At 43.5% G+C, this 26964-nt stretch overlaps 1 protein-coding gene across 1 annotated transcript in view; it reads left to right on the top strand.

The window, feature by feature from the left end:
* The first annotated feature begins 4553 nt into the window (after positions 1-4553).
* The window catches only part of LOC105063006 (maltase-glucoamylase), a 161940-nt gene continuing 139529 nt past the window's right edge, over positions 4554-26964 (top strand). The window contains exons 1-3 of the mRNA XM_074367873.1: positions 4554-6761; positions 17280-17406; positions 19105-19247. Of these exons, the coding sequence (XP_074223974.1) occupies positions 17280-17406; positions 19105-19247 (270 nt within the window). The 5' untranslated portion in view covers positions 4554-6761. The remainder of the gene's footprint in view (positions 6762-17279; positions 17407-19104; positions 19248-26964) is intronic.

The raw sequence follows: 26964 nt of genomic DNA, 5'->3' as shown, positions 1-26964 counted from the left end.
TCCCATGAGGCCTTGAGAAGGTAAGACAAGCCAGCCTGGCCTGGGAGAAATGGCAGTTTTTATGTGAAAGAGCATATTCCTTGGGGAAAGAGACAATTTAGAGGGGAAAACACAGTAACCGACTTGAGACAACAGAGTTACTTGAAAGGAACCCTTTAATGTCAATGGCACAGGCAGCTGACAGGAAACGGGCAACTGGGATGGTGTTGTTTGAAGTAAGCCCCTTGGTAAGGGAGAGCTCTCGAGATAGGACTTGGCCCCCAGGAAGGTGCTGGGGCAGGAAGGGGCCCTGCATTCTGGTGGGTGAGAGGCTGCGCTGTGGCAGGAGGTGAGGCTGGAGGGGCTGGGCTTCTGGCCAAGACAGTTGTTTCACCTCTGTGTGAATTATAGTACAAACTGATCTGCGATTGGCTTTTTCTCATCCTCCACCTGCCCCATTCTGACCTGGGGACTGGCTTCAGTTCTTATCCTGCGGGTAGGTAGATATAGAGGGCTGTGGAGAACAGGTCATTGGCTCTCAGGAAGCATGGAGCCTGAGGATGAGTCTTGTGTATCCAATCTCCTCAGATTATCCTAACCTGGAGGGTCCTGTAATTACTGCCATTTTCCCAAAAGTTCAAACCGGCTTGGGATGCTAGCATTATTCAACAGCTGCCACCAGGTGGCGGCAGATTACTGATCACTGTGAGGTTTGGACTCCCTGAACTGCCCACTGTGCAGGCTCACATCAGCCTTTTATTTAATCTTACAAAGATGTGGCCCTGTCTGCTACAGAATTGAAATTTTAGACTCCGATTATTACGTTATGGTAGAATGAATCTCCTTTAATCTGACAGTTGCCCTGTGAAGAGTGTAGTGATACTTCCATTTTACTGATGACAGTGTGGAGTTCCAGGAGGGTTAGTTAAATATCTCAGCTAAGGTAACGAAATTACCCAGGAGTTAGGATGCTGATGCTTTTAGATGGCATGTAGCCAAGAGCCCCAGTAATTCCCAAATCCAGCTCTGCCAATCACTCCTATTACATGGGAGGAACAGCAGGGAAATGGGGTGTAGGGTGTGTGTTACTTTATTAAGAGCTAGACCAGCATCTCAAGGCTCCCAAGGCAGGGCTCTGGGACAGGTTGGTTTGCAGCACGTGGTAGACCTCGGCAGAGTCCACACATCCAGCCTGCTGTTCTGTTCGTGGTGGTTATTGCTAATAGCCTATCACTTCTCTCCTTTTTATTGCTGGTAGGACTCCTGTGTTATTGGGTATGCCAATATTAACTAAAAATAAACTGCATTTCCTATCTTTCTTTTAAATAAGAGTGGCTGGTGATACACAAGAAGACGACATTGGGTGGGATTTCTTAGAAAGCCCTGGCCGCCATTTCTTCCTTCTGTGCTTGAACTTGGGTGTTACTGTTGGAGCTCCAGCCACAAGGGAAAAGCCAGGAGCATCTCACAGTCCTCACCATGAAGGTTCTGAGTTCTTGAAATGACACCAGCAACTACTCTGCTCCAGGCTTCTCGTTATGTGAGAAAGGTAACCTCTTCCTGTCTTTAAGTCACGATGCTTGGGTGCTGTGACTGGAAGCTGAATGCAGTGACTGGTAACTTGCCTGCAGGAAGGGCCTGAATCTGTTTGCCCATCTGAGCACGTGCAGCTGGGAAGTGGAATGAGAGAAGGGCAGCCTGCTCTCTGTCTAGGTTTGATCGTCTCGAAGAGGCAGAAAACAGGAAGTGCAAGAGAGGAAACGGAAGGAAGAATGTCTCTGCTTCCTGCATGTAAAGTGTATTTTGTCCAATCAGAATTGTCAAAAGGAGGAGGGCAGAGAGGTGATGCAATAAGGAGATGAGGTCGAAGATGGTCTCACAGCTCTTATTTCTGCTTCTGTGTCTTTAAATTTTGCTCTTGCTGCTAGCTGATCCGGCTACCAGTTCTCTGTGTGCTCATTCAGAACCCAAGTTGCCTAGTGATCACACAGCCGGCTGTGGCCGGAGACGCCAGTTATTTAGGGATCTGCTGTCTTTGAGTGAGGTGCCCAATGCCCACCCAGTCAGCTTTGGTGCCGGCATGGGATAATCTTGTGATTCAGGACATACGCAGATCACTCTTCCTGGCAGGGACCTGCGGGGAGGGATTTCATTAGAAGGTGCTCTGGGCCTCTCTTAGCTTCATTTTGTCCGCTAATACAATCCATGGAAGAGGAGGTTGTAAGAGCTGATAGATCTGTAAGACATTGGATGATAACCAGTCCTGTTCTGTTTCTCCCTAATGTGAAAAAGAAAACATTGAGCCACGGTGACACTTGAGGGTTCACTGTCTAGTGGAGGGAGACAGGGGAGAGGGTGCGGACACGGTGATTCCCAGAGAGTGGAACAGGGTGGGGAGCGTGAGGGGGAGAGAGGCTGAGCTGAGAAGAGGGTGGCAGCGATGGGCAGAGCTGTGCCTGGCTGTGAGACACTGTCGGCACCCGGAGGACATTTCCTGTGGAATTCTCACGTTTTCCCCTGGAGTGGGGCCCTGGGGTGTGGACTTACCAGGGGCTCATCACAGAGGAAAATTTCTGTAAAATTTACTGTTTTATGTTTAAAAAAAAATCATGTCTGCTGTTACTTTATAGTGCCACTTTTTTTATAATTCAAAATATGCCTGTTCTCCAAGGATCTTTGACTAAAATCGAATTTTCAAAAAGATGTGTTATGTACCTCTCAGTATTTCACCACATTCCCCTGATTACATGTATCCTGATCTAAAAAGTATGATTCTGTGGGGAGGCCAAATAATTCAGAGACTTGGTGGGGACTTGGAGGTCCTACAATCCCAAGTGGGTGTAGAAACCAGCAAAATACTGAAGACAGAGGGTATCATGTTGCCTGTAGGTGGGACTGGAGTGGTTAGAGATTTTTGGTGAAGATATTTATCCTGGACAGAGAGAGACAATGAGAAGCTGTCATAGCAGGGCTGGCAGAGATTATGGAAACTCACAGAACCTGGCTGCAAGAGAGGATGATGATGGTGGTGGTGATGGTGATGGTAATGGAGGTGGTGATGGTGATGGTGGTGAAGGTGGTGGTGATGGTGGTGGTGATGGTGGTGGTGGTGATGGTGGTGGTGCTGATGATGGTGGTGATGGTGGTGGTGGTGGTGATGGTGAAGGTGGTGGTGGTGGGTTAATAGTAGAAGTGGTGGTGGTAGTAATAGCAGAAGTATTCTGGTGAAGAAACAGGAGAATTACATGAAATTCTGTTGTGCATTTGTCTACATAGAAATAGGAAGCTAACTAGCCTCTTTACTTTTTCTTCTTTGGCTTTGAATAATCTCTTACTTCTGCTACTTTCTATGTGTCTATTCTGTTCTCTGGGGCAAACAGGTATTTTCAGTAAAACTTTAATTTCTCCTCTCAGTAATGTGACATGATTATACAGGCTTAGTGCCCAATGCAATACGATTCAGACTCTGTGTCTCAAATCCTAATTTCTGGGGGAGAGAATCCAGTTGGGCCAGGTTGGGTCAGCTGTCCAGTGCTGGTCCAGGCAGCTGTGACCACTGAGTTGGGGCTATGTCGGGCTCCCTTCCAGGAGTGGCAGGTGTTCCCTGGACATGGGGAAGGGGAGTCATGGAGGAAAGGATGGGAATTTCTAGGACAAGATTTGGATCTAAGGAGAAGTAGCCATCTGTGAAGGGAGGATGGTAGAATTCAATAACTGACAGGATCTGAGGTATCCCACTTCGGGGTATGTAGTGGAGAGCAAATTTGAATTTGTGAAGTGAATGAACAAATATTTAATCTGAGATTTCTGGATTTACTGACTTCAGACTCAGTGAACATTGGATTACTGGATTGAGACTAAATCAGCACATGTCCGCCTCTGCCACTCTTGGAGTGACCTTTAGCAAGTCATTTTTGTTAGTTTCTGTTTCCTCACTATACATGGGGATTAAAAATACCTGCCTTATCTCTTTGTTGTGATCAAGGAGATAATACAGATTAAAGTGCTCTGAGAACTGCAAGGCGTTATACAAATATCAAGTTTTATTATTACCACGTGAACACTAGGTGATGTGTTATTCCTAACAACCCTCTCCTTGGACTCACACCTGCGTCTGCATGTGTTCCCATCTGGGGAGGGGGGAGTGTGTGTGGTGAAAGGCAGGAAGGGATGAAAGGCTGCATAGAACTGCTGAATAATAGATGTTTCACAAGAGAAGGAAATGCTGTAAGTTCAGTCCAAGTGGCTTTTATTCTCACCTTCCTCTGAGTGTTCTGGGCAGAGAGAAACTACTCCTACTCGAAGCAGCTCCGCCCTTCCCAGACAGCCTCTGATGTGAAGAGCTTCTTTTTGGAACAAAAGAAGGCAAACTAGCTCGGTTGCAATAAAGATAAAGAGGTACAATATATACAATTTTGAAGGCTGTGGGGACTGTGAGAGGTGATTTATGACCAGGACAGGTGTAGATGTCATGTGTGTGTCAGGGAGGAGAGGACAGGGGGAGAGAGGAGAGAGGGAGGAAGAGAGAAGGTTAAAGTTAATGCAAAAGCGAGTGTGGACCTACTGCATTCAGAATCTTGACTGAGGCGAGAAGGAGATGTTGGCAGAGTTGAAGGCGCCCTGGGATGGGAGTCCAGGGTCTGGGCTCCAGTCATGGCTGTGACAGATGCATCCTGATCATAATCGCACCTGACACTTACTGAATATTTATTACATGACGCCAAGTCCTCGTGTTACAGGGCTGACTCTTTATAATTTGATTGCATGGGTACCATTTGGATCCTCATCTGAGTGAAGGGAACTGAAGCTTACTTGACTGTACTTCCCCAGCCGGTAAGCAGACCGGGGCTGCGGATTCAGATCAGCCCCACTTCAGATCTGGACCTTTGAGTCACTATACTCATGTGAACCTCACAGGACTCCCGGGTCCCAGCTCCCTTATCTGTAACATGAAGGGTGTATGTGGTCGTCTTAAAAGTGCCTTCTGGGTAATCCTGGCAGTCTGCAGGGGCGCTGATGCAGAGGGGACATTTGGGTGGCAGTTCCGCCCTTGCTGCTGGGTTGAGCCCTTGTGAATATCGATGAGGTCACGTGGGCAAAAGGCCTTGGTGCCCAGCAGGCCTCCGCACACGTCAGTCTTCCTTTCCCTCCTCTTGTGGCTCTAAATTCTTTGCCTTCGCGATGCCAAAGAAGCGTGGCAGACACGTGGTTCCCCGCGTCTGGCCTGCAGGTTTATCGCTCCCGACATTTCTGGTGGTCAATGAAAAGAGACAAGTAAGGACAGGGGAGTGAGCTTTTCAAAAAGACAAATTCATTCCATTTTAATGGTCTGTGTCCACAATGAAATAATGATAATAGATGATGACTTTTGTTCTGTTTTTCCAGGTGATAGTTTATAAATTTAAGTCCCTTGGCCTAAATTTATCCTGAATTTTCCTTGGTCCATCAAAGCAAATGACCAGGAATAACAGTAGTTGAGCAGAGCGTTAAAAACTCTCTGTGGTAAAAAAAAAAAAAAAAAAAAGTGGTTTCTAAAAAATTTCCGTTATGTCACAGAGACTTTTGTAAATTTAAAATAAAAATAAATTACTAGAAAAATAGAATTTAAAACCATACGTAAAAACACCAGCTCCATTTTCAATCATTAGGGTCAACAGAAATAAATTACTCTGACCAGTGGCGATCGAAGCTTCTAAACACTTCTCTGGTATTTATTTCCTCAGGACAGGCAACAGTGGGTCCGTGGGTCCCCGGGTCCCCAGGATCACTTGGAGTGACACACAGGCGAGGACACTGCCCTACTTGGAGGGAGGGTCTGCCTTGCGATAGGGCAGGATTCTTAACCTGGGGTACGTGCGTGTAATTCAGAGAGCAGGTGCACTTGAAAAGGGAAAATATTTATTTTTTTCTTTGCTGAAACCTAAATGAAATGTAGCATGTCTTTTACATATAAAGTTAGACCACAAATCACAGTAGCGTTTGCAGTACCTGAGACTTTGTTTCCAAGAGAGGTCACGTTTACTTTGGTATCACATGCTGAAGATAATCTCAAAATACTGTTTACATTGTTTTGAAACTGCAGTAGCTTGTTAGACCTGCTGTTAGAGCTGTTAGTTAATATGTCATTAAAGAGGGGTTACGGCACTGCAATTAAAACCATTTCTGGTCATTCTAATTCGGTGGAATTGGTTTCTTTTGTATCCTTATATATTTTATCTCATGTGTTTAAAAGCGAAATTCTAAGACAGGCCCATAGGGGGCACCAGACTGCCAGAGGGTCTCTGTACTGCAAAAAAGCTGAAAGATGCCTCTTCGAGGGGCAAGAAAAGAAGAAAGCTATCTTGAAAACATTTTCAGAACTATTTCTATCAAACACAGATCCGCAGATGAGATTAGGGGACACTGGGAGAGAAGGGGCTCTTCTGGGGTACCGGGGCCGTTCATTTTTTGCTCTTCGTCGCCTGCGCTTTGAGTCAGCCCCTGTTCTTTCACCAGGCACCCCGAGCGTCCTCACTGCTGCGTGAGCTCTTGGTGTCCGAGGGGTCCGGGCGGTCGCTTCTTGCTCCGAGGTCTTAGGGATGTTCTCCTCTGAGGAAGCCTTTGATTACTAATTAACTAGCAAATCTGATCCTGAGAAAAACTGGGCGGTCATTTGCATTTGAAATCCATTAACATCCACACAGTAACTGGTTACCAGGGCCTTGGCTGCTTTCTGTGCACTGTGCTCTTCTGTTCTGACTGTCAGCTCACCCTTCGGAGAGGGAGCAGCGGGAGGTAATGAGGTATGTTTTTAAACTGGCTACAGAGTCTCGTGTGTGATCTCCTGCGGTCAAATGCCTCTATTAATTTGTTAAAAAAGACAAAAATCGGCATCAACATCAAACCACTATCTTATACAAACACACACACTGAATACAAATCGACTCCATCCTGTGTGTTCCTCTGGCCCTGGGCTGGGTCTCCCAGCCCTATTGTAGCTAAACCTGTGTGTTTGTGTGTGTCTGTGTGAGGTATATTGAATGATTTAATGTTTGGGGTAAAGTAATTGGTAGTAATTATTTCTGATTTTCTAGATGAGGTGGGTAAGTGACGGGAAGGAGTTAGAATTTGGGAATTAGATGAGGGCATTTTGGGGACGTTCCTTCTAAAAGGATGTGGCGTGGTGATGGAGAAGTGGTGTTTAGAGAATCCATCCGAGCCTGGAAATTGAGAAATCTGTTACTACCCCTGTGAGTTTGGTGCATTTTGAATCAAATAAAGAATTATCATGGAGAAGAGTCTAAACGTGTGTTTGTGCGAGTGAGTGAAGTATTAGGGTGTGTACACGTCTTGGTGTGCAGTGGGGAATGGGAAGCTGTTGGATTGTGGCTGGTCCCAGAGATGGGCCAGCAATAACAAAGTAAGAAAGGTCAGGTCCTCATTGGTTGTTAAGAGTCTAGCTAGACGCACGTGGGCATTTCTTTTCTGCCGAGCCACTGAGATGGGAAGGAAGAGTTACTGTGGGAGAAACAGGGGGAGACCAAGGTCAATCCCATGGGACTCACTAGAAAGGGCTACCCGCGGGTTCCCGATAGAGGGTCTGCATGGTGACTTTCATGCGCTGGAAGGACCTCCCAATCTCCAAGCTGCACGTTGCTCTGACTCATGGTGTGGAGCGGGGTGTGGGGTGTGGGGTGCGGTGGGCAGGAAAGAGGGAGAGGGAGGGGTCTTTGGTTTGCTGTGCTGGGTGGGGCCAGCTGACCTGGAGGGCCTTCTTTCCTGTACCCCCAACTTAAGACGGCTCTTCGGTGTCTCATCAGGCTTCCACAGGAGCCAATAATTTTTATATCGGGCATCCCTCACAAATGATTTCGGTGGGCTAATAAAGTTGCTTTACAAACTGCTGCATGTGCCTGGAACAATAAGGACTAGATGGACACAAGAGGAGAAATATTCCATTTAAACTTTTCCAAATCTGTGGAATGTGATGGAGAAGACAAGCCTTTGCACCCCCGGGTGCTGGGGTCATAGTAGATCATCGCCGTCTTCTACAGATGTTCCCTCTGTGGTTCAGGTGGGAACATGAGGCCCAGAGAGGTTAAGCAGTTTTCCCAAGATCACATAGCTGAGTAGGATCGAGCTGGCTTTTAGATCTTTGCACTTTGGATGTGACCAGACTTGGGGGAGGAAAGGCTGTTAGCTACTTTTTTCCCTTCCCATTCTCTGAATATCTAGGTGACAAGGTACCAAGCCAGTAAATTTTGCCCAGAAGTTTTGAGGAATGGCCATGACTTGCTGAGTCCTCCTTATAAGTTATTTTCAGTCTCTGTAAAACTAACCCTCTCTTTTCCACCAGAGCTCTTGCCTTGTGTTATCAAAAGATTTTTAAAAGAAAGGCTTAGATCGCCATATGCAAATCAGAAACTGGCTATAATTCAGAAAAAATGAAAGTTGACTATCTAGTTTTTCCAAATACATCTAGATAGCCATTTCAGTAATTTGGGCTCCACCTGTCTACTTTGCCTAATAATTATAACAGTGCCAGGAATATGAGCTTTGGCTATTATTTTGATAACCATTTTCATTCAAGAGGAAAAAGTTACTGTGGGAGTCTGCATGATGAATGTACAGAAATAATTTGCAGTTTTTCAGTGGGATTTTCCCTGCTCAGCCTAATTGTAATCGCCAACCCCCACCCTCACGATCCTCATCTTCCCTCCTGCCCAAACCTTATTTTTCTCCACAGCACTTATCAAAGTCTATCTTACTGTATGTACATTTATTTCTCTTTTTCTTCTACCCACAGGAATGTAAGTCCCATGAGGGCAAGAATTTTTACCTTTTTATTTGTTGTTGCATAACCAGCTCCTAGAGGAGTGCCTGGTACATTGTAGGAGTTTAATCAATAATTGATGAGTGAGTAATAAACCGCAGTCAGCTCTCCTGATCCTCCGAAGACAGAGGAGTGATAAGCGTGCAAAATAAGGTGCAATGCCAGCTCCTTCTCTTGGCTGTCACAGGGAAGTTAGAACCGTCCTGTGGGCTGTAAACTTAAAGTGAACTGACTACTATAGAAGCTTACAAAACTGCTTTAAAATCCCCCAGGTGCTGTGGAGACTGAAATGTTGCAGGGTTGTTAGGTTTTCTTTCCATAAGCCTCCTAACCCCCTGGTTGTCTTCTACAGGCATCTCCCATATGTCCTGTCTGCTGTTAATTTAGAAACCTTTATCATCATGAGTGTATACATTTTCCGCATTTGCATCACATGTGGAAATTGGCTTTGGATTCAGACTGCCTGGTCCTGGGGTCTGGCCTTTATTCCCTAGATGCCAATAATACGTGCCCATTGGTGACAACCAAAAAGGCCTCCAGACATTTCCAAATGTCCCCTGAAGAGCAAAATAACTCCCTCCTGTCTCACCACTGAGAACCAGTGCCTTGGGTAGATTCCCCAAAATGCTCGTGGCCTTTCCAACACTATCTGACAAGAGAGACTGTGGCAGAGCAGAAGTTGCAGTGAGAAGGTGACAAAAGTCTTTCTCAATTGTAGTTAAAGTATTTTACTTGCAAATTTCACAAAACCCCATAAAGGCACTGTTGGGTACTCCCCAGGACCTGGGAGAGGCCTGTAAAAGTGAAGGGTTAGCAAGCCTCTGGGGGAAAAAAAGTGTCAACACAATGACAATGGTATGACATTTGTAGCTAGTGCCATAGTCCAGGGTGGTTCTTGCCTTGAAAGAGACAGTTTTTCATGCAAATTCATTATTTGGCCTCTCTGAGGCTCAGTTAGGCTCTGAGGCTCATTTGTATAAAGGTCCCAGCTTATGGGGTGGCTGTGAGGATGAAATGAAATAAGGCATGTGAGTGCTTCACCCAGTGCCACGCACGTCCTAAGTACTTGGCAATGACCCAGATGCTGTTTGATAAAAGCACAGCCTCACAGAAGGCCTGAGTGGAGTACACCGTGGGCATTGTGGCTTAGAATGCAGTGGTTCAAAGTTCTGGCTGTGGGGTCCACAGGGCAGGTGTTCAAATTGTAGCCCGTCTCCTTATCAGCTTTGTGACATCAGGTAGGTTATCTGACCTTGCTGAATCTTAACTTCTTCAAAAGTGCAGATGGAAGTGGCAACTCGCTTCGGGTTCTGAGAATCGCAGGCAACAGATTACGTAAACCTCTTGGCACGTTACTCAGTTATTACCAGTATTATGAAAATCGCACAGTTTATGTTTCTCATATGAAACAAAATATCCGAAGATTGATGACAGGTTGCCAAGTAAATTTTTTTAAACTTTTTTTTTCTTTTAAAAGCAGTTAAAGCTATTGAAATTACTTCCTTATTCTGTTTGCCTTTTGCCATTTTCTGAATCTTGATTTTTTTCTAAATTGCATTTCTAATTGAAATGGTAGGTTTCACCATTGAGATCTATAATTTGGGAAGTAAGTTCAATCAGATGTTGCTGATGAGAGGTTGTTTTTCTTTCCCCTTAAGGTTTAAGGAAATGTTTCTCTTCTATAGCTAGAAAATAGTTATTATTGTTCCATAGAGCAGGTAACCATGTTTGAATATATGATGCAAATGGATTTTTAATGAGACAGATTTTTTTAAAATGCATATGATATTCCTTCAAAAGTCTTATTTACATGCATATTAATTACCTATTGCTGCATAACAAATTACCCCTAAATTTAACAGCTTGAAACAGTAAATATTCATTATCTCACAGTTTTTTATGGGTTAGGAAAACTTAACTAGGTGGTTCTGGTTCAACGTGTCTCATGAGGTTGCAGCCAAGAGGTTGCCTGGGGCTGCCATCATGTGAAGGCTTGCCTGGGGCTGGAGGATCTGCTTCTGAGATGCCTGACCTACATGGCTGCTGGCAGAAGTTCCTTGCTGGCTGTTGGATCTTTCTGTGGGCTGGCTTGAGTGTCATTATGACATGGCAGCTGGTTTCTGCAGGAAGTGATCCAAGAGAAAGAGGAAGGAAGAAACTGTAATACCTTTTATATCCTAGTCTTGCAAGTTACACACCATCCTCTTTGCCATATTCTGTTTGCTGGAAGTGAGTCCCCAAGTCTAGCCCACTCTTAGGAGGTGAAGGATGGAGGGCTTGGTTTCATCTCTTGGAGGGAAGACTATCGAAGAGTTGGTGGAACTTTGAAAAAAAAAAAAAAACCCACCATATCACGATTTTGAATAATACTGAATTTAATTTTCACATTTTACTCAGTCCTTTGTGGGTATCTGCACCCCTCGCAGTCTGTTCCATGTCACGCTACAGTGAAAAACCTGTATCTGTACATACGTTGCTTCCCACATGTGCAGATGTATCGATGGGCTAAGTTTCTATAAATGGACTTTCAGTTGATGGGTGTTAATAACTTTAACAGCTTTTGCCAAATCTTCATGGAGCATATGGTGTTTACAGTTTGACTAGCAAGTTGCGGGTGACTTTTTCTTTGCGGCATCCAACAAAATATGTTTACAAACATTTGGAAAATTTTCAAATATTAGTATTAAAGAGCAAGCTCCTGCTTCACAACTATGAGCAGCCTCCAAAGAGGAGTCACGGTCACTTCCATAGGCATTCTGATAACCCTCTCCTTGCTGGTGAACATGAGATCGCTCTTTGCCCCACTAGTTAATTTAATTATATCAGGCTTGGAAGCTTGTTCATCTTTATGACATTTTACTTGCAAGAGTAGTATTATGGAATATCTTATAAAAGCCTTTGGGAATGTGAGGTATTGGGGACAGGACAGGTAAGAAAGATTAGAGTTGAGTATTTAAGAAAAACCAAGGCAACCCTTGTAGAGAAAGGTACAGCCATATTTCCTTTAGCGTGGGAAGAGGGCATTCTGATGACAAGCAGCAGTTTCTCTTCAGTGTCTGAAAAGCCATTCCTCTTGTCATTTCATCCTTGGGCAAAGGACTGAGGAAGGCTCCTGCCCAGGGAGAATGTGCAGGTTGCCTGAGGACATCTTGATTGGATGCAGAGTGAGGTGTCAAGAAAATATCAAACAATTAAGTTGAGCTGAGTATTTAAGTGTATCAAACTGGGGCCCGAGGGAAGAGAAGAGGGGGTGTGCCTTTTGAGTAAAGACAGTGTGATTCACCAGCGGGCCTGGGAGAGGCGCCACAGGCCCGCCGGGGAACACATTGGACCTTGGAAGGGCAAGATTGCTCCTTCCGCTTCCTCCGAGCTTGCTGCACCTGGGAATCAGCTAACACGTGAGTCACCTGACACACGGGGCCGAAAGCACTTAGCAGGTAGGAGTTGGTGTCAGAACCAGTTCATGAGGACAGCAGCCGAGAGTGTGCGTCTTCCATGTGGCAAAGCACCCGGTGGGGTGCGGCGCGCGCTTGCCGAGAGGGAACGTGCTGTTGCTCAGGACCAACTATTTTCTCTATGGTGGATAATAATACAGGGATATGCGGTGCTTTATTATTCAAAGTGTTTTTATGTGTTTCTCACAATAAGGAGATGAGGGGAGACAATAATAACGATAGGTATTATCAGTTCCATTTTTACGAATAAGAGACCCGAGACGCCAGAGTGTTTCGTATGCTCTTTTGGCGACCATAGCAGGCAGTGGCAGGGCTGAGAATCGAACTCAGATCTTCTCTTGCTGTGTCTACCATGCTCTGATCTGAGAGAGAACTTGGGGACGTGGTGGAGAAGGAAAATGCCAATGACGTGTTTAGCACAGGGATCTTTTGCGGGAGAGAGGAGTAAAGAAGCAATTTGGGTGAGTCGCAGAAAAATTCAGCCTGGGGGGATGGGGGTGTGTGGTGGAGCTGGGGACAGCTGTGCCCAGAAGCACCACCAGGCCCTGAGCTAGGAGGAGGAGGAGGGTGCAGAGGGCAGGAGAGGGATGTGGACCTGTGTTCAGCTGTGGTTGGACTTACCAAGTGGATGTGGAGTGCTGTTCTCCAGAAAGTACGTTTAGTATATGTTCTATTTATAAAGAGGTGGTTTTCAGCTATTTCTTTCTATGTTGCAGCTCACATGAAGGCTGTTACTCACTCATATGAGCAATAGTTGCAGCAGTCATGTGGAGAGGATGATGGCTGTATATTCTAAAAATCCTCCCTGGAGATAGCGAGGTACCACTACTTCATACTTCAAAGATGATTGATTTAAAGAAATCTTGGATCCTTTTGTAAAATAAATACCCTCTAACTTATTTTTTAAGTCTACATTTTCTTGTTTCTCTTTCATTTGGACCCCTGTGGTTAGTGATGAGGTTCCCGGGATGAAGGCACACTGTTTCCCATTCCATCCTCCTCTTAACTTTTGGGGAAGAGAGATGAGGACCCCACAGCGTATGTGTGGCACAGAGGATCTTGAGCTGGTGTTTCCACTCAGCCTTGCTCCCAAATTGGCAAATACTCATTCAGAGCACCTACCAGGTGGCAGTTCTAATAAACCGGTGTTCTTCCCAACACTGTTCACATCAGGCACACGAAGAAAATGAAGGTGGCGTCACTTGGCTAATTGAAAGGGATCTGGATTTCCAGAGGAGGCAGCTCCCAGCAGAAGAATGGCCCTGGACTCTCTGCCCTGGCCCCACCCAGGTGCCCGGAGAGCGAAGGGAATCGGTATCTCAGGCTCACAGGCCGAGAGGGATAACTCAGGGAGGGGTAAGACACTCTTACTCCCTGCCCTCCAGGAGCCTAAGAGTTAGTAGGGAAGACAGATTCTCCTTAGAGTTACAAATGTAGAGACAAAATAGGGTTTTCAGGAGCAAGAGATGGAGGAGGGTTATGAATTTTCCATCCTGGAGGAGATGCTATTTGACCCGAATGAACACAATTCTGATAAATAGAGGAGCTGGGGTTGGGGAAGGTATGGGCCAAGAAGCTGAATTTCAGCTCCAGCATTTCTCTGTGACTACTGGCCAGCCTTACACCTTTCTGACCTCTGTTTTCTCACTTACAAAGGAGAAATGAGTGACATCTGCCTTTCAGAGTTAGAAAGATGACTAATCAAGTCTCGAAAATACACGGCATGTAGAAGACCGAAAATTTAGCTGTAATGGTTATTAAGAGTCACATTGGAGATGACACCATTTAGTCTCGTAAACAATGGAACCGTTTTAAACCTGTGAGGCCTCCAACCTGGGGGCCTCATTCCCGTAGATCATTCTGCTCCTTTCTCTCTCGTTTCTCTCCTTCCTTTAATTTACACTTTTCATTATGTCTGATTCTAGTTACTGCTACTGTCCTGGGGACTTAAGGAGATACCGGAAGCTAGTTAGATCAATGAAACTCACTGTAGGTATCATTCTAACCCCACCACCCAACTCGACGATGGATTTGCTTACTTCTTTGTTGTAAGATTTTTTATAGCTCAGTGAGAAGTTTTTCCCTGCCTCCGGTTTATGTATTGATTATGACTTGCTGTAGGTTTCACTCCCCATTGAGTGTACGTTTCTGTGTTAAAAGTATGGCTCCACATGGCTTCTCATGCTTTTGGAGAAGTGCTGTATTCGTGTCCACATTCTTGCACAAAATGTGAAAGTCAGAGTGTGCCCTTACCTAAGAGGCAGTGAGGTCATGAGCAGGATCTCTGATTGTCCCAATGACTTGTCCTGGGCTTTGGGTGAATGTTATTTAAGCAAACAGCAAACTCCGTCCTTTCATCTGTGTGATGGCAAAATTAGCCTGGCCGTCCTTAGGGCTCAGCATTGTTGAGACGATGGAATGCAGTCAGCGGAGGAGGCATGAAATGTCAAGCTTTCCCTTTCAGAGACAGTCAGTGTTATCCGAAAAGTGCTGCTGGAGTTTGGCACAAGTGGCCAGTGGATGTGTTTTAGTTAATGTCTGAGAGAGAATGTAGAATGTCAGTTTGCATTCTAAAGTCGACAGTGCTGGGGTCAGAGGAAGGAGGTGCTAGACGCAGTAGTATCCGCGGCGGCCAGAGGAGGGACGTGAAGTGAGTGATGGGGGCTTGTTTACTCACTAGCAGTGGAGGGTAGTGCCACAGCTCCGCCCGGGATCGAACTGATCTGAACAAAGGACAAAGTCCTAAGGCGGAAGCGCTGAGGAAGACTTCTAGAAAGGACTGCATGTGAGGCATAATCCTCATTTGAATCTATGCATGGAGGTTAACTAAGTGTCAGGAAAAAAACCTTAAATGTGGTCCGTGCCTTCCTGGTCAGAGACTAAGGGAGCCTAGACAGAGGTCCAGGTGACACTGACAGTCGGAGTGGTCCCTGCTTTAATAGCTGTCAGTTCTTCCTCTCTTCGGTCCTGCTCCTGTGTAGATTGTAATACCCTTAGGTACATGGGATTTTATTTCTTCATTCGAACACATGGTATGTTGCTATGCCCCTTATTTAGACAAATGATACCGATCTTCATCCCCTCTGAGCAGCTGGGTTGCTCTTTGGGATCTCTGGGTTTCCCTGTAACTTTTCATATTATGGAAAGATGGAATAAATGAGGGTGACTTGGCCTGACTTTCTTACTAGTGAGAAGATACTTCAGAGCCTAAGTTATGGTGGACCTTTGAATATAAAAGATACAGTTTTAAGGTTTTGAACTCTATGAATTTTCACTAAAGAGCCAAATTTTGACTTCATAGACTTTAAATGGAGCTTCCCAACCAGACGAGCTTCGTGTGTTTGATCGCAGCGTCGTAGACTTGAAGAACACACGGGACTCCTAGTGCGGTGCGGAGGGACTGCCGCTTGTTTGTCAGGGAGCCAACTTGTGAACCTCTAATACGTAGGTTCACTGTTTCTGAAACATGATTGCATATCAGAACCATCTGTGGAGCTTTTAAAAAAAAAAAATCAGGTATCCAGGCCTTAACCCCCAAGATTCTGATTCAGTAGGTTTGGGGCAGAGGCAGGTGTGGAGTGTCTGATTTAAACTTCTTGAAAATTTTCTAATCCCTAGCTAGGATTCATAACAAGCCTAAAAGAACTAGATGTGTAATTTCTGTATTTTTTTGAAATTGAAAATCCTCAAGGACCCCTTGGGGACTCCAAAGGCAGCCCTGGTCAAGATGATCAATAAAGTTCCCTCAGTTCTAGAATTCTAGGCTTAATGTCACGAATTCTATCCAGACTCTGCTTTCTAAATACTATTTCCGCTGAAAAGAACCAGAACTCCATAGAGATGTTTGATTCAAGACTAGGCGCAGATTTACAAAAAGACCCTAGGTTATCATGTTAAACCAGAAAGCAGGGAAACGACCAAAGTCTACCAAGAAAGCAACTTGAAGAAACTCTCACTGGGGGAAGATGGGACGATATGAATATTACGAATACAAATAACAATATCAGTAGATTAACACAGACAAAACGTATTTAAATTTGTGAGTTCATAAAGATCCTGGACCAGAAAAATCTCACTCATCCCTCTTGGAGGACGCTAGGGGAGCACCTCCTTATTTTGAAAACCAGTAAATAAAAAGTCAAACATTTTTCCTACCTTTCCTATACAAACTATTCCTTTATGAAGCAAATAATAGATGAAGGGAAGTTTCTTTCTATAGGAATATTTCATTTAATATGTAAACAAAGAGTGATAGAACTACAGTGTCACTACGTAACAACTCCTAATGAAATAATGGATCTAAGAAATGCTCACCCATGGCTGTGAACATTAAAACAAAAAAAGGAGGAGCTGGTAGATTTTATGTCTCTCCTGCTAGAAGACGCTGGACCATCTATGCACCCTTCTTGCTAAAAAACCCAAACCTGTATTTGTCAGGACTCTGGATCTAATAATTTACAGCAAATACAAGGATGAAGAAACATACTAGCATTCATAGAGATGCAGTCCAACAAAATCCAGATTGTGAGGGAATCTTCAGAACAAGCCCTCTTGGTTAAAAAAGACTTAATAGACACAAACCAATTAGTAATATGTAAATCTTACTTGTAACCTTATGAGAGTAGAACAAACAAACTATAAAATACTTATCAGACAATGAGGGAAATTTCAACATTGACAAGATATTTGATGATTAAAGAATTATTTAAAAATACTTTTGAGTGTGATAATAACATTTTTCTTGACTTTTGTGAAATTTTTGATAAAAAAAATGCTTAACCATTTTCAGATGAAAAGATCAAATCTGAGAATTGCTTTGGAATAATCCAAGGTTAGGGAGAGAAGTGACTAAGAACAGATCAAATGAGATTGGCCATATGTCGATAATTTTTTAATGTAGTTGATGGGTACATGGACATTTGTTTTGTTATTCATTCTACTTCTGTATACATTTGAGTATTTCTGTTAAATAGTTCTGCTAATTATATGGTAAATAAAACTCAAATCTAAAATTGTTTTCCCTTTTTTTGTAGATGGCAAGAAAGAAGTTGAAACGTTTCACTACTTTGGAGCTTATGCTCAGCACCCTTCTGCTTGTGGTATTTCTCATCACTATTCCTCTGTTTGTGCTTTCAGCCAGAGATTCTTTGAAATCAGAAGGTAACAAGGAGCTCGGGTGCTCCCCTTCTGTATGTTGCTCTTATCAGAGTAAAAACCTCATAAATGGCAGGGAAGTGATGCTTTCATGTTCACTGGTGTGTGTGTGTGTGTGTGTGTGTGTGTGTGTGTGTGTGTGTGTGTGTGTGTGTGTGTGTGTGTGTAGGGGGGATGTTGTATGTGTGTTGGGGTGCACTTACCTAACACTGTGACAGCACAGTAAATACTCATTGTAGGCCTGAGTCTGACACTTTCGTTTCCCAACTAGCACAGTGCACAATTCCACAATAGGCACTTGAAATATATCTGTTGAATTTCATTGAGTAATTATAATTTTTTAACAATGATAATTAACAGTACCCTTATAGGAAACATAGTAAAGTATTTTAGGACAAAGTTTGGTTCTTTAAAAAAAAAAACAGCTACCTGAGTTTTTTTCTTTTAATTAGAAGTTTATTGAATGGTTTTATTCTAAAGAGGGGCTGGATTGTGCTGTGTTATCCACGACTTCTTACCTGGGTCTCATCTCAGAGCACCTTCCTAAGTGCAGCAGGAAATGAGGGGCCGTTTGTTGCCAGAGGAAAACCTTTGCCCCTCCCACCTCATTCACAGCCACGCCATTTCTACTTTCATGGGAAGGTAGATTAAATAATCTCAAAGGCTGTTCAACTCTTAAAATTTTATGATCCTGAAGATGGAACTAAAACCCTTATTCAGAAACTGGCACAAATACGGAGTTCTTTTAATTTCCCAGTTTTGAATTGGAAACCCTAGTGAAAAGAAAACTAACTAAAAGCTCCCTTGTTCTGTCTTAATATTGCTATTGGCTGGTTGTAGTGTGTCTTAAAGAAATCGCACTTCCTTATTTTAGAATGCAATCAACGTGCCTTATTTATTTTACTGATTTTTAAATCTGAATCAAGACCCTGGCAAATATTGTAGCTGCCAGTCTCTAGATTGGTGGTGTCCCTTTACATTTTTGTCATAGGAGACTTTACCTTTACATAGGAATGCCACCAGTCAGAAGTGTTCCTTGTCAAGGGATGGCCTGTTGACTGAGCAAGCTGAATTGAGGTTACTCTGATTAGGGTGGTAACATTCACAACAACAACATAGAATGTACAGGTTCTCATCCTATTTGCAAATATATTGGAAATAAAGGACCAGAGTGTACAGACTTCTCTGTAAAGGGCCAGATACTTAATACTTTAGATTTTATGGGCCACACATTCTCTGTCCTAACCACTTAATTCTGCCTACGATGGACAAAAGCAGCTATAGACAATACATAAAACAACAACAACAAAAACTGGATGTGGCTGTGTGCCAGAAATATTTTCTTTACAAGTCAGGCTGTGACCTAATTTGGCCCTCAGGCAGTACTTTGCCGACCCCTGGACTTGAACAGGTAGATTGGTTCCCACCTTGGTGAGTTTCCAGTGCGCTTGTAGGTACTGTTTCACAGGTGGGCCTTGGTGGTCGAAGGAGACGATGCAGGTGTACATAGAGGTGAACACAGTCATCAGGAACAAAATGAGGCTTTACAAGGTGAATGTGTACATTTCATGGTCATAGAGTGGAGCCCAGTCAGTCATGGAATCAATGTACTTGGAGGTGTTGCAAACTATGGGGATATCAGATGCCTGTGATGGTAAATCTGTCTGATGGTCATTTTGTGTTTGCTTTTGGGATAATCCGCAGATCCTGGGACGGCAGTTACTCCAGATCCTGGGACAACAGTTACCCCAGATTCGGGGATGAGTTCCACCCCTGATTCTGCTGAGTGCCCAGCGGTAAACGAATTGGAACGGATAAACTGCATCCCCGACCAGTCCCCAACAAAGGTTTGAGTTATGGACCTTGTTTTCATTTAAGAGTTAATGCTGTTGGATAGGGTTTTAGTTTTTTTTTTCTTCTTTTCCTATTTGTAGCCCCCAGAGAGTTCTCTGTTGTTTGCATTGCAATTAGGAAAAGTAATCCTGTATTCATGCTATATGACAGTGCAACTTTGAGAGAGGAAAAGCTGGGAAATTCTGTTGAATTTTGAACAGATACAGCAAATAAAAGTACGGGCTGCCAGCTAAATTTGAATTTCAGAGAAAGAATGTATGTCCCCATGTAAGGGACATACTTACACTAAAAATGTATTTGTCTTTTATCTACTTGGTTACTAGTTCTGTCTGACTCTTACTGACTCTGTTTCTTTCTCTCTCTCTCTCTCTGTCTCTCTTTCTCCTTTCACAACTCCAAAAGGTTATCTAGGATCTATGATAAAAGGTCATTCATATTCATAAAACAGTATTTAAAATAAGGACAAAGTTTGAAGAGCCAAGTTTTGAAGGAAGAGGTAATAAATACCAGATTAAAGATAGCACACTCATCAGAGTTTACTTCAGGACAGAGCTTCCTGATCATCAGCTGAAGTCCAGCTGAATGTTATGATTATAAAGTGCATTGCACGCACCGTGTCAGTCACATTTTATGTTGAGAATGAATAAAAACCAAATGTAGCTCTCCGAGTGAAGTCCACTGACGTGCAGTGGCAGATCTGAATCGGACACAGAAAAGGTGCCTGCTGTGTGTGCCTCTTGGTCGTGTGGCTGTCTCACGTGTGTCACTGCAGCCATCCTGCTGATGGTGGGCTGGGATGATCCGTGACGTTCTTTTTTATTTAATTTATTTTTTGTTGAAGTATAGTCAGTTACAAGGTATCAGTTTCTACTGTACAGCATAATGTCTCAGCCATGCATATATAGACATATATTCATTTTCATATTCTTTTTCATTAAAGGTTACCACAAGATATTGAATATAGTTCCCTATGCTAGAAAGAGGAAATTTGCTTTTTCACCTGTGATGTTCTTGAGAGCTACTATTTTGGTTTCTCTAAAGGTCCTAATACCAAAAGACATTTTTTCTCTTCTTTTTTTTTTTTCTTTCATATTTTTGGAGGCTAGAAGCCCAAAATCAAGGGGTTGGCAGGGTTGTTTCCTGGGAGGCTCTGAGGAAGAACCTGTTCCATGCCTGTCTCCCGGCTTATGGTGATGGCCAGATCTTGGCATTCCTTGCCTTGTATCTGCATCGCTCCATTCTCTGCTTTCAACTTCACATGGCATCCTCCCCGTATGTATGTGTCTGCATGTGTGTGTGTGTGTGTATGTGTGTGTGTGTGTGTCTGAGTGTCTGTGTGTTTGTGTGTGTCTGTGACCAAATTTCCCATTTTTATAAGGACTCGGATCATATTGGATTAAGGGCCCACCCAACTCAGTATGATCTTACCTTAGCTAATCACATCTGCAACCATCCTATTTCCAAATAAGACCATGTTCTGAGGTCCTGAGAATTAGGACTGCAACGTACCTTTTCTGGGGACACAATTCAGCCCATACGTGGGCAGAGTCACAGAATGGGAAGTATGGAAAGTGGAAATTGTTACAACTTGAGCCTCCGGTACTGATGAAAATGGCACGGATGCTGAGTTTGAGAGAACTAAGACAGCAAAGGAACAACAGATGATTGAGCAACCGTCGTGATGGCCTGGGGCTGTAGGGAAGCTGGAAGTTAAGGCAGAAAAAAGAACCAGAGCCAGGTAAGTAGCGAGGAGTAGAAGAAATGCCTGGGAGCTGCAGTTAGGAGCAGGGTGATAGGACAAAACTAGTTAGGAAGGCCAGAGGCTCTGTTGAAGGCAAGAGAGAGCATCAGTAAAGTAAAGAAGTAGGGATCAGGGAGTCCCCAGGACGGGACAAAGCAGTGCCCTGCACAGAAGGGCAGAAGCCTGGACAGCAAGCCTGCTGACGTAGGAAGGAGTCCCAGGTAGACCGATTCGGCCCCCTCCATCTGGCATCTTGCCCTGACCGAAACGAACGTAGGTTTCTCTTGGAGTGATGAAGAGACATGCCTGCTTGCAGTAGGAAGAGATGGGTCTGAACAGAAAAGGTAGATTCCAATTTTGGAAGACCTTGGGTTTCAGTTGGGGAGATTGGCTTTTTATGTGACACACAGCAGTGACGAGCAACCACTTAGGGCTGAATGAGATCATGTCTCTAAGGAGAGAGAGAATAAAAGACTTAGAAAGCAAGGAAAAAGAAGATAGAAGAGAGAAAGAAAAAAGAGGCACTTCAGTATGGGGCCAAATGTCACAACGTTCGGTATTTTAGATGATAGGTTCAATGCAGAGGGGACAAGCTAAGGAAATGAATGCCTGGGCATCAAATAGGAAGTCATAAATTATAAAAGAAATACCACGTGGATCACATAGTAGAAGAGATTATTGTCAAGGAGAAGGTGACAGTGTGGAATTAATGACAAGTAGGATTTTGACAGAGTTGGGAGGATTGACAAGTGATTTCAAGATACAGAGATTATGCAAACGAAGAGAAAAAAAAGGAAATTGCGGGCACATACACGGCATATTGAATGGTCCCCTATGGACAAAATACAGGATGGGTGCTGGAGAGAATACACTGTTGAAGATTGTAAGGCAGACTGGAGCTTGATGACAGAGGACCATTAGTGAGCTGTTTGTCATGGGAATGGGGACTTGTGGTCTAGATGTGTTGTACCTAAGCAAGACGATGGACACACTACATCTGCAGAAGGTTGAGTCACCACTTACTTGTCCCTGTCATTCTGTGCTAGGGAACCCGTTGCTCAGAACGCTACCTGGAAGACTGATGTATCCTCTGTCTCTTCACTGTCCTACAACACCCCCCTTGTGACTGGCTCTGTGAGCTTCAGGAGTCATTACTGCCATAGTAAAGTTTCTCCGGTGTTTTATTATAAGAAGACCCTTTAATAAATGCTGTGGTATCAAGACTGTAGTTCAGTAAACAACCTTTGCCTTTTTCTACATGTTATAACCCAACTTAATTGATCTGTGACCTTGGCAGCTCCTCACTGGCCTGCTTTTCTTTAGCTCTGCCAGGGAGAAATACTCTGGGAGTACTTTCAATGGTCTGTGTTTTCATAGACGCTATAGCTTGGTATTTTGTTGTGTGTTTTAAGTATCCTGGGGGCTATATGCTGATCCAAACTGTTGTTGAGAGCCTGAATCTGCAGATAATTGTCCAAGGGAAGCCTATGGCCATGTGGGGGAGGGGAGTGGGAAGAAGTTGTGAACTTGGCACCAGGTGAGGCAGAATGTTCTGCTGTCGAGGCTGCTGCTGCATCACTTTATCATTCCTCTCTCCTTCTCTCCTCCAGGGTTACTTACAAGGAACTAACAGTATACATCTCCCTTCAGATAATTCTTTGTTGTGAATCCCAGCGTTTCTTAACCCAGTCACGGGAGGGAATCCTGTGTCCAGAACAGGATAAAGTACTCTGTCAGCCCACCCTGAGTGCTCTTAGGAGGCTTTTTTTTGGGAGAGAATGAGCTCCAGGAATCCTTTTCATGGGTCTCAGAGAAAAAGACAGCTCAGTTATCTGAACCCCTAGTGCCGGTCCTTGGTTCTGGGCTTACCGCTGGTGGCAGGGCGTCTTCCCTCGGACGTGCACAGTCACATCCCTGAGCTCATCACCCTCTCACCCATCCTGCTTCCCCATCTCTACTACAGATTTCTGTTAGCAGTTCTATTATACGTCTAGTCTCTGAGGCAGAAGCAGCAGAACTTTCACTTGGGTCTTCCTTTCAGTCCTTTTGGCTATGTATTTTAAAGCGTTTTCTTTAACAACATTTTCTGGAAAAAGCACTTCATTTCCGTTCTCACTGCCATCGCACTAACCCATCATTACTTCATGCTTGGGTTACTCGTAGCCTGCTAGTACCTTCTGAATTCCGTTCTCGCCGCCTATTCCATTACACGTGTGACTGAAGCTGCTCTCTTGAATGTCCTACTTTCATTATATTTCTACCTAACTTGGGTGTCTGCAGCATCTAGTACTGTGTATTGAGTGATGTTCAAACACTTCCATCATCTAAGACCCTATTTAACCTTCTTTGTGCCTCTAGAGCTACAATTAGACCATCAGCCCCTGCAGATTGTAGAAACAGCTTCCTGCACTTAACCTATTCGTTCTGAAAGAGCTTATCACTTTGCACGTCCTTGATGAAACTTTTACCCACAGTTCCAGAATCCAGAGCTGGAAGATGCCATTGATGGCAGGGGGCAGAAATATTTAGTGTAAATTCCAGATATCCAGCTCAGGAAAGAGATGGTAGATAGTCATTTAAACTATTTGATTTTCAGGATTAGAATGTACTGCATAAAATGGGAGGGCAGGTTTACATGCTTAAAATAAATCTGCATGCCCTAAGGAATGATTTAAGCTGAGAACAGTTTACAATTATGTGTTTCCTATTAATAATAATACCAATGGTAATCTTTATGATGGTATTTGAGAAGTTACCTTATTTCTTATTCAGAAACTTTGTCATTTTTGATAATAAGCACAGTTGGTACTTACCTATTTATTATTTATTTATTGGCTGATGACATCTTTTTTCCAAATTCCATTTTCACCCCAGTGTGTTTAATGGATCGAGTTGTATGATGTATCAGCAAGTGTATTGCGTTTTGTCAAGGTCGTTACAAGTCTCCACCCTCAAAGTTACTCTGTGTTCACACAGCATTAGTTAAGAGCCCTTTTATTGTCCTGGGAAGAGCGGCGAGCCGAGAAGTCCTGAATACAGACTTAAGTTTGTGTTTTATGCCTTGAATTGGTAGTGTAGCCATTGGGCAGCCGTATCTTAGGGGAGCCAAGGTATTAGCGTCTAGTCCTGGCTTTGTTTCTGAAAAACTCTGTGACTTGATCACTAAGTCACGTTTTCTTGCAGACTGTCAAATCCTTATCAGTGAAATGGGACAGTATGCTCACAGAAATTTATTCATTAACAAATAACTACTGAACAAGTGCCAAGAACTCTGCTAAACTCTGGTTAACAAGGTTTGAAGATGGTGGCCTTTCTTTCTTTCTTTTTTTTTTTTTTTTAATAGTTATCTTTTTCTTTCTTTTTTTTTTTTTTCTGGGAGGGAGGTAATTAAGTTTATGTTTATTTTTAGGAGAGGTCCTGGGGATTGACCCAGGTCCTTGTGCATGTTAAGCCCGCACTCTACCACTGAGCTATACTCTCCCCCAAGATAGTAGCCTTTTGACACAACGTTGTAAACTGACTATACTTCAATTAAAAAAAAATTTTTTTAAATAATAGCCTCTGAGGTCCTGGCAGATGTTCTCTGAATATTCACTGTAGCATAATTTTGAGGACTAGGAAATCTGGATCCTAAGAACTGCAGAGATGGTATTTTCCTTTGAAAGTCTTTGCTATCAGGCTTCCCTTCGGGATGGAAGAAAGTGGCCAAGTTAAGTTTCCAAGCCTGATTCAAAGGGCGTGTATTATACAATAGTCCATAATTTCATTCATTCACTCACTTGTTCAAATTTGCTGAACATAAAAATAGCTAGGTAGTGTTTTAATGAGGAGAAGGTGATTTGGAAGTTTTTTTTTTTTTAAATCATCAGGTGTTTTTCAGCTTCTAAAATTGTGGCCACTATTTGAAAAAGGGCTGCCTTTTCTCATTCCACTTACTGCCCTTGTATCAACACTTTCTGATTCTATGTTTTTGTTCAGAGCATCAAGTTCTCCTGGCATTTTAGAAAATGACACCTTTATCTGTAACAACAGGGGGCAGAAGAGATATAGAAATGGATAGTGAAAAAATGTATTTATATTTGGATTCAGGATCTAGTTCATTTGAATGAGTGCATGCAATACTTTTAGGCTTCCCTGCAGGTCAGTGGTAGAGCTGTCCTGAGAAGAGTCGGGCAGCTGTGAACCCAGCTGCTTCACCTGCTCCACACTCCCTCCAGTTGGACTAAAACACCAGCCTGATTAAAGAGCTCAAGTCCTTTGCTTTCTAACCCCCCCCCCATTTATTCACTCTTACACAATGAATTCCCCAAACTTAGTGGCTTAAAACAACCATCATTTTGTAATATCTCCTGATTTTATGGGTCAGAGATGTGGGCAGGGTTCAGCTGGGTGGTTCTTCTGTTCCACGTGGTGTTGACTAGGATGACTTGGTGGTATAGAGTTGGTGGCTGACCCGGTCTGGAGGGTCTGAGATGGCTTCACTCACAGGCCTGGCACCTTGGTGAAGAAGGCTACAGGCTGACCTCACCAGTGCCCCCTCCCTTTCCATGTGGTCTCAGAGTCCCTCTCGGTGGTCTCTTTGGCAGGGCAGTTGGACTTCTTCCACGGTAGCTCAGGGCTGCAAGAGACAGAGATGAAGCTGTCAGTCCTCTAAAGACAAGGCCGCGAACCTATGTGGCATCACTTCGTTGCACTCTGTTGCTCAGATCAGTCAGATGCCAGCCCAGATTCAACGGGAAGAGTGACAGACCACACCTCCTGAGGGAGGATGTGTCAGAGAACTTGCAGCCCTTTGAAGCAGCCACTTAGAAATGCTGATTTTGCTCAGAGTGGGTGTTAGTAAACAAAAACTGGAGAGCCACTGGACAGTACAGAACGGAACAAGATGCAGGCGCACAGGGTTAGAGGAGCCAGCACCGGGGATAGGATGGTTGGCAGGGCTGAATGAACAAGGCCCAGTGCACACCTGCTCCCTCCAGGGGCAGGAGATGGCTAATGCTGCCTGGCTCAGGCTGGCTCTCAGGGCACCCGGGGCCCTTCCTTTTCCCTGTTCACCTTTGCCCTTACAACTTTGCCTTCCATCTTTTATAGATGCTGCAGTTGCTGAGGTCCTGATATATATTTTTTAATCTTAGATCTGCTGCTTCCTAATGACACAATAATGCACACATTCCGAGGCATGTGTAACCTTAGCAGAAAATTATTTTCAGCTCACTTTGGTTTGTACATGTTTCTTGTTTGTGTTATTCTGGATTCTAATTCTTACTTATTATTGTACTTGTTGCAAGTATCTTCCTCTGTTATGAGGCTTCACCTATTTTACACTGTCTTGGTGAACAGAAGCTGTATATTTCAGTGAAATCAAGCTTTTTCCCCCTTATATTACATTTCTGTATTTCTACATTACACCATATCTCAAAAACTTTCTATATTACACTTCTATTTTACATCATATCTCAAAAACAATTCCAGGGAGATTAAGGTTTAAATGTTAAAAAAAGGAAAAAATTACAACTTTAAGAAGAAAATAAAAGATCTAATATAATAATAATTAACTTATTTGGTCTAAATTTATTTCTATACATTTTCTTGGATTTCTACTTCTATGTCTCCTTAATAATGGATATTTACTTAAAGTGTATTTGTCAGATGTTACTATAGCTACATTGGCCTTGGGTTAACATTCTTCTCACATACCTGTTTTCCCTACTTTTAGTGATTTTGTGAGCTTAAATTTTGGGTATGCCGCCTAGAAGCAGCTTCAGCTCAATTTATTTCTGTAATTGCAATCTGATTATTCTTGAGTCTTTTAAATTAAGTGTTTGAGCCATATGATAATTAACATGAAAAAATTTTTTCTAAGGTCTCATTTTGTGTTTTCCATGTGTTCTGTTTTTTATGTACTGCTCCACCACCCCCTCCCATATACATGTTTTCTTTCCTTATTTCTTGCATTGGTATTTTTTCCC

This window comes from Camelus bactrianus, chromosome 7 (assembly GCF_048773025.1).
Source record: "Camelus bactrianus isolate YW-2024 breed Bactrian camel chromosome 7, ASM4877302v1, whole genome shotgun sequence".
Classification (NCBI taxonomy): Eukaryota; Metazoa; Chordata; class Mammalia; order Artiodactyla; family Camelidae; genus Camelus; species Camelus bactrianus.
The sequence above is the reverse complement of the archived record's forward strand: the minus strand, read 5'-3'. Positions and strand labels throughout refer to the sequence as shown.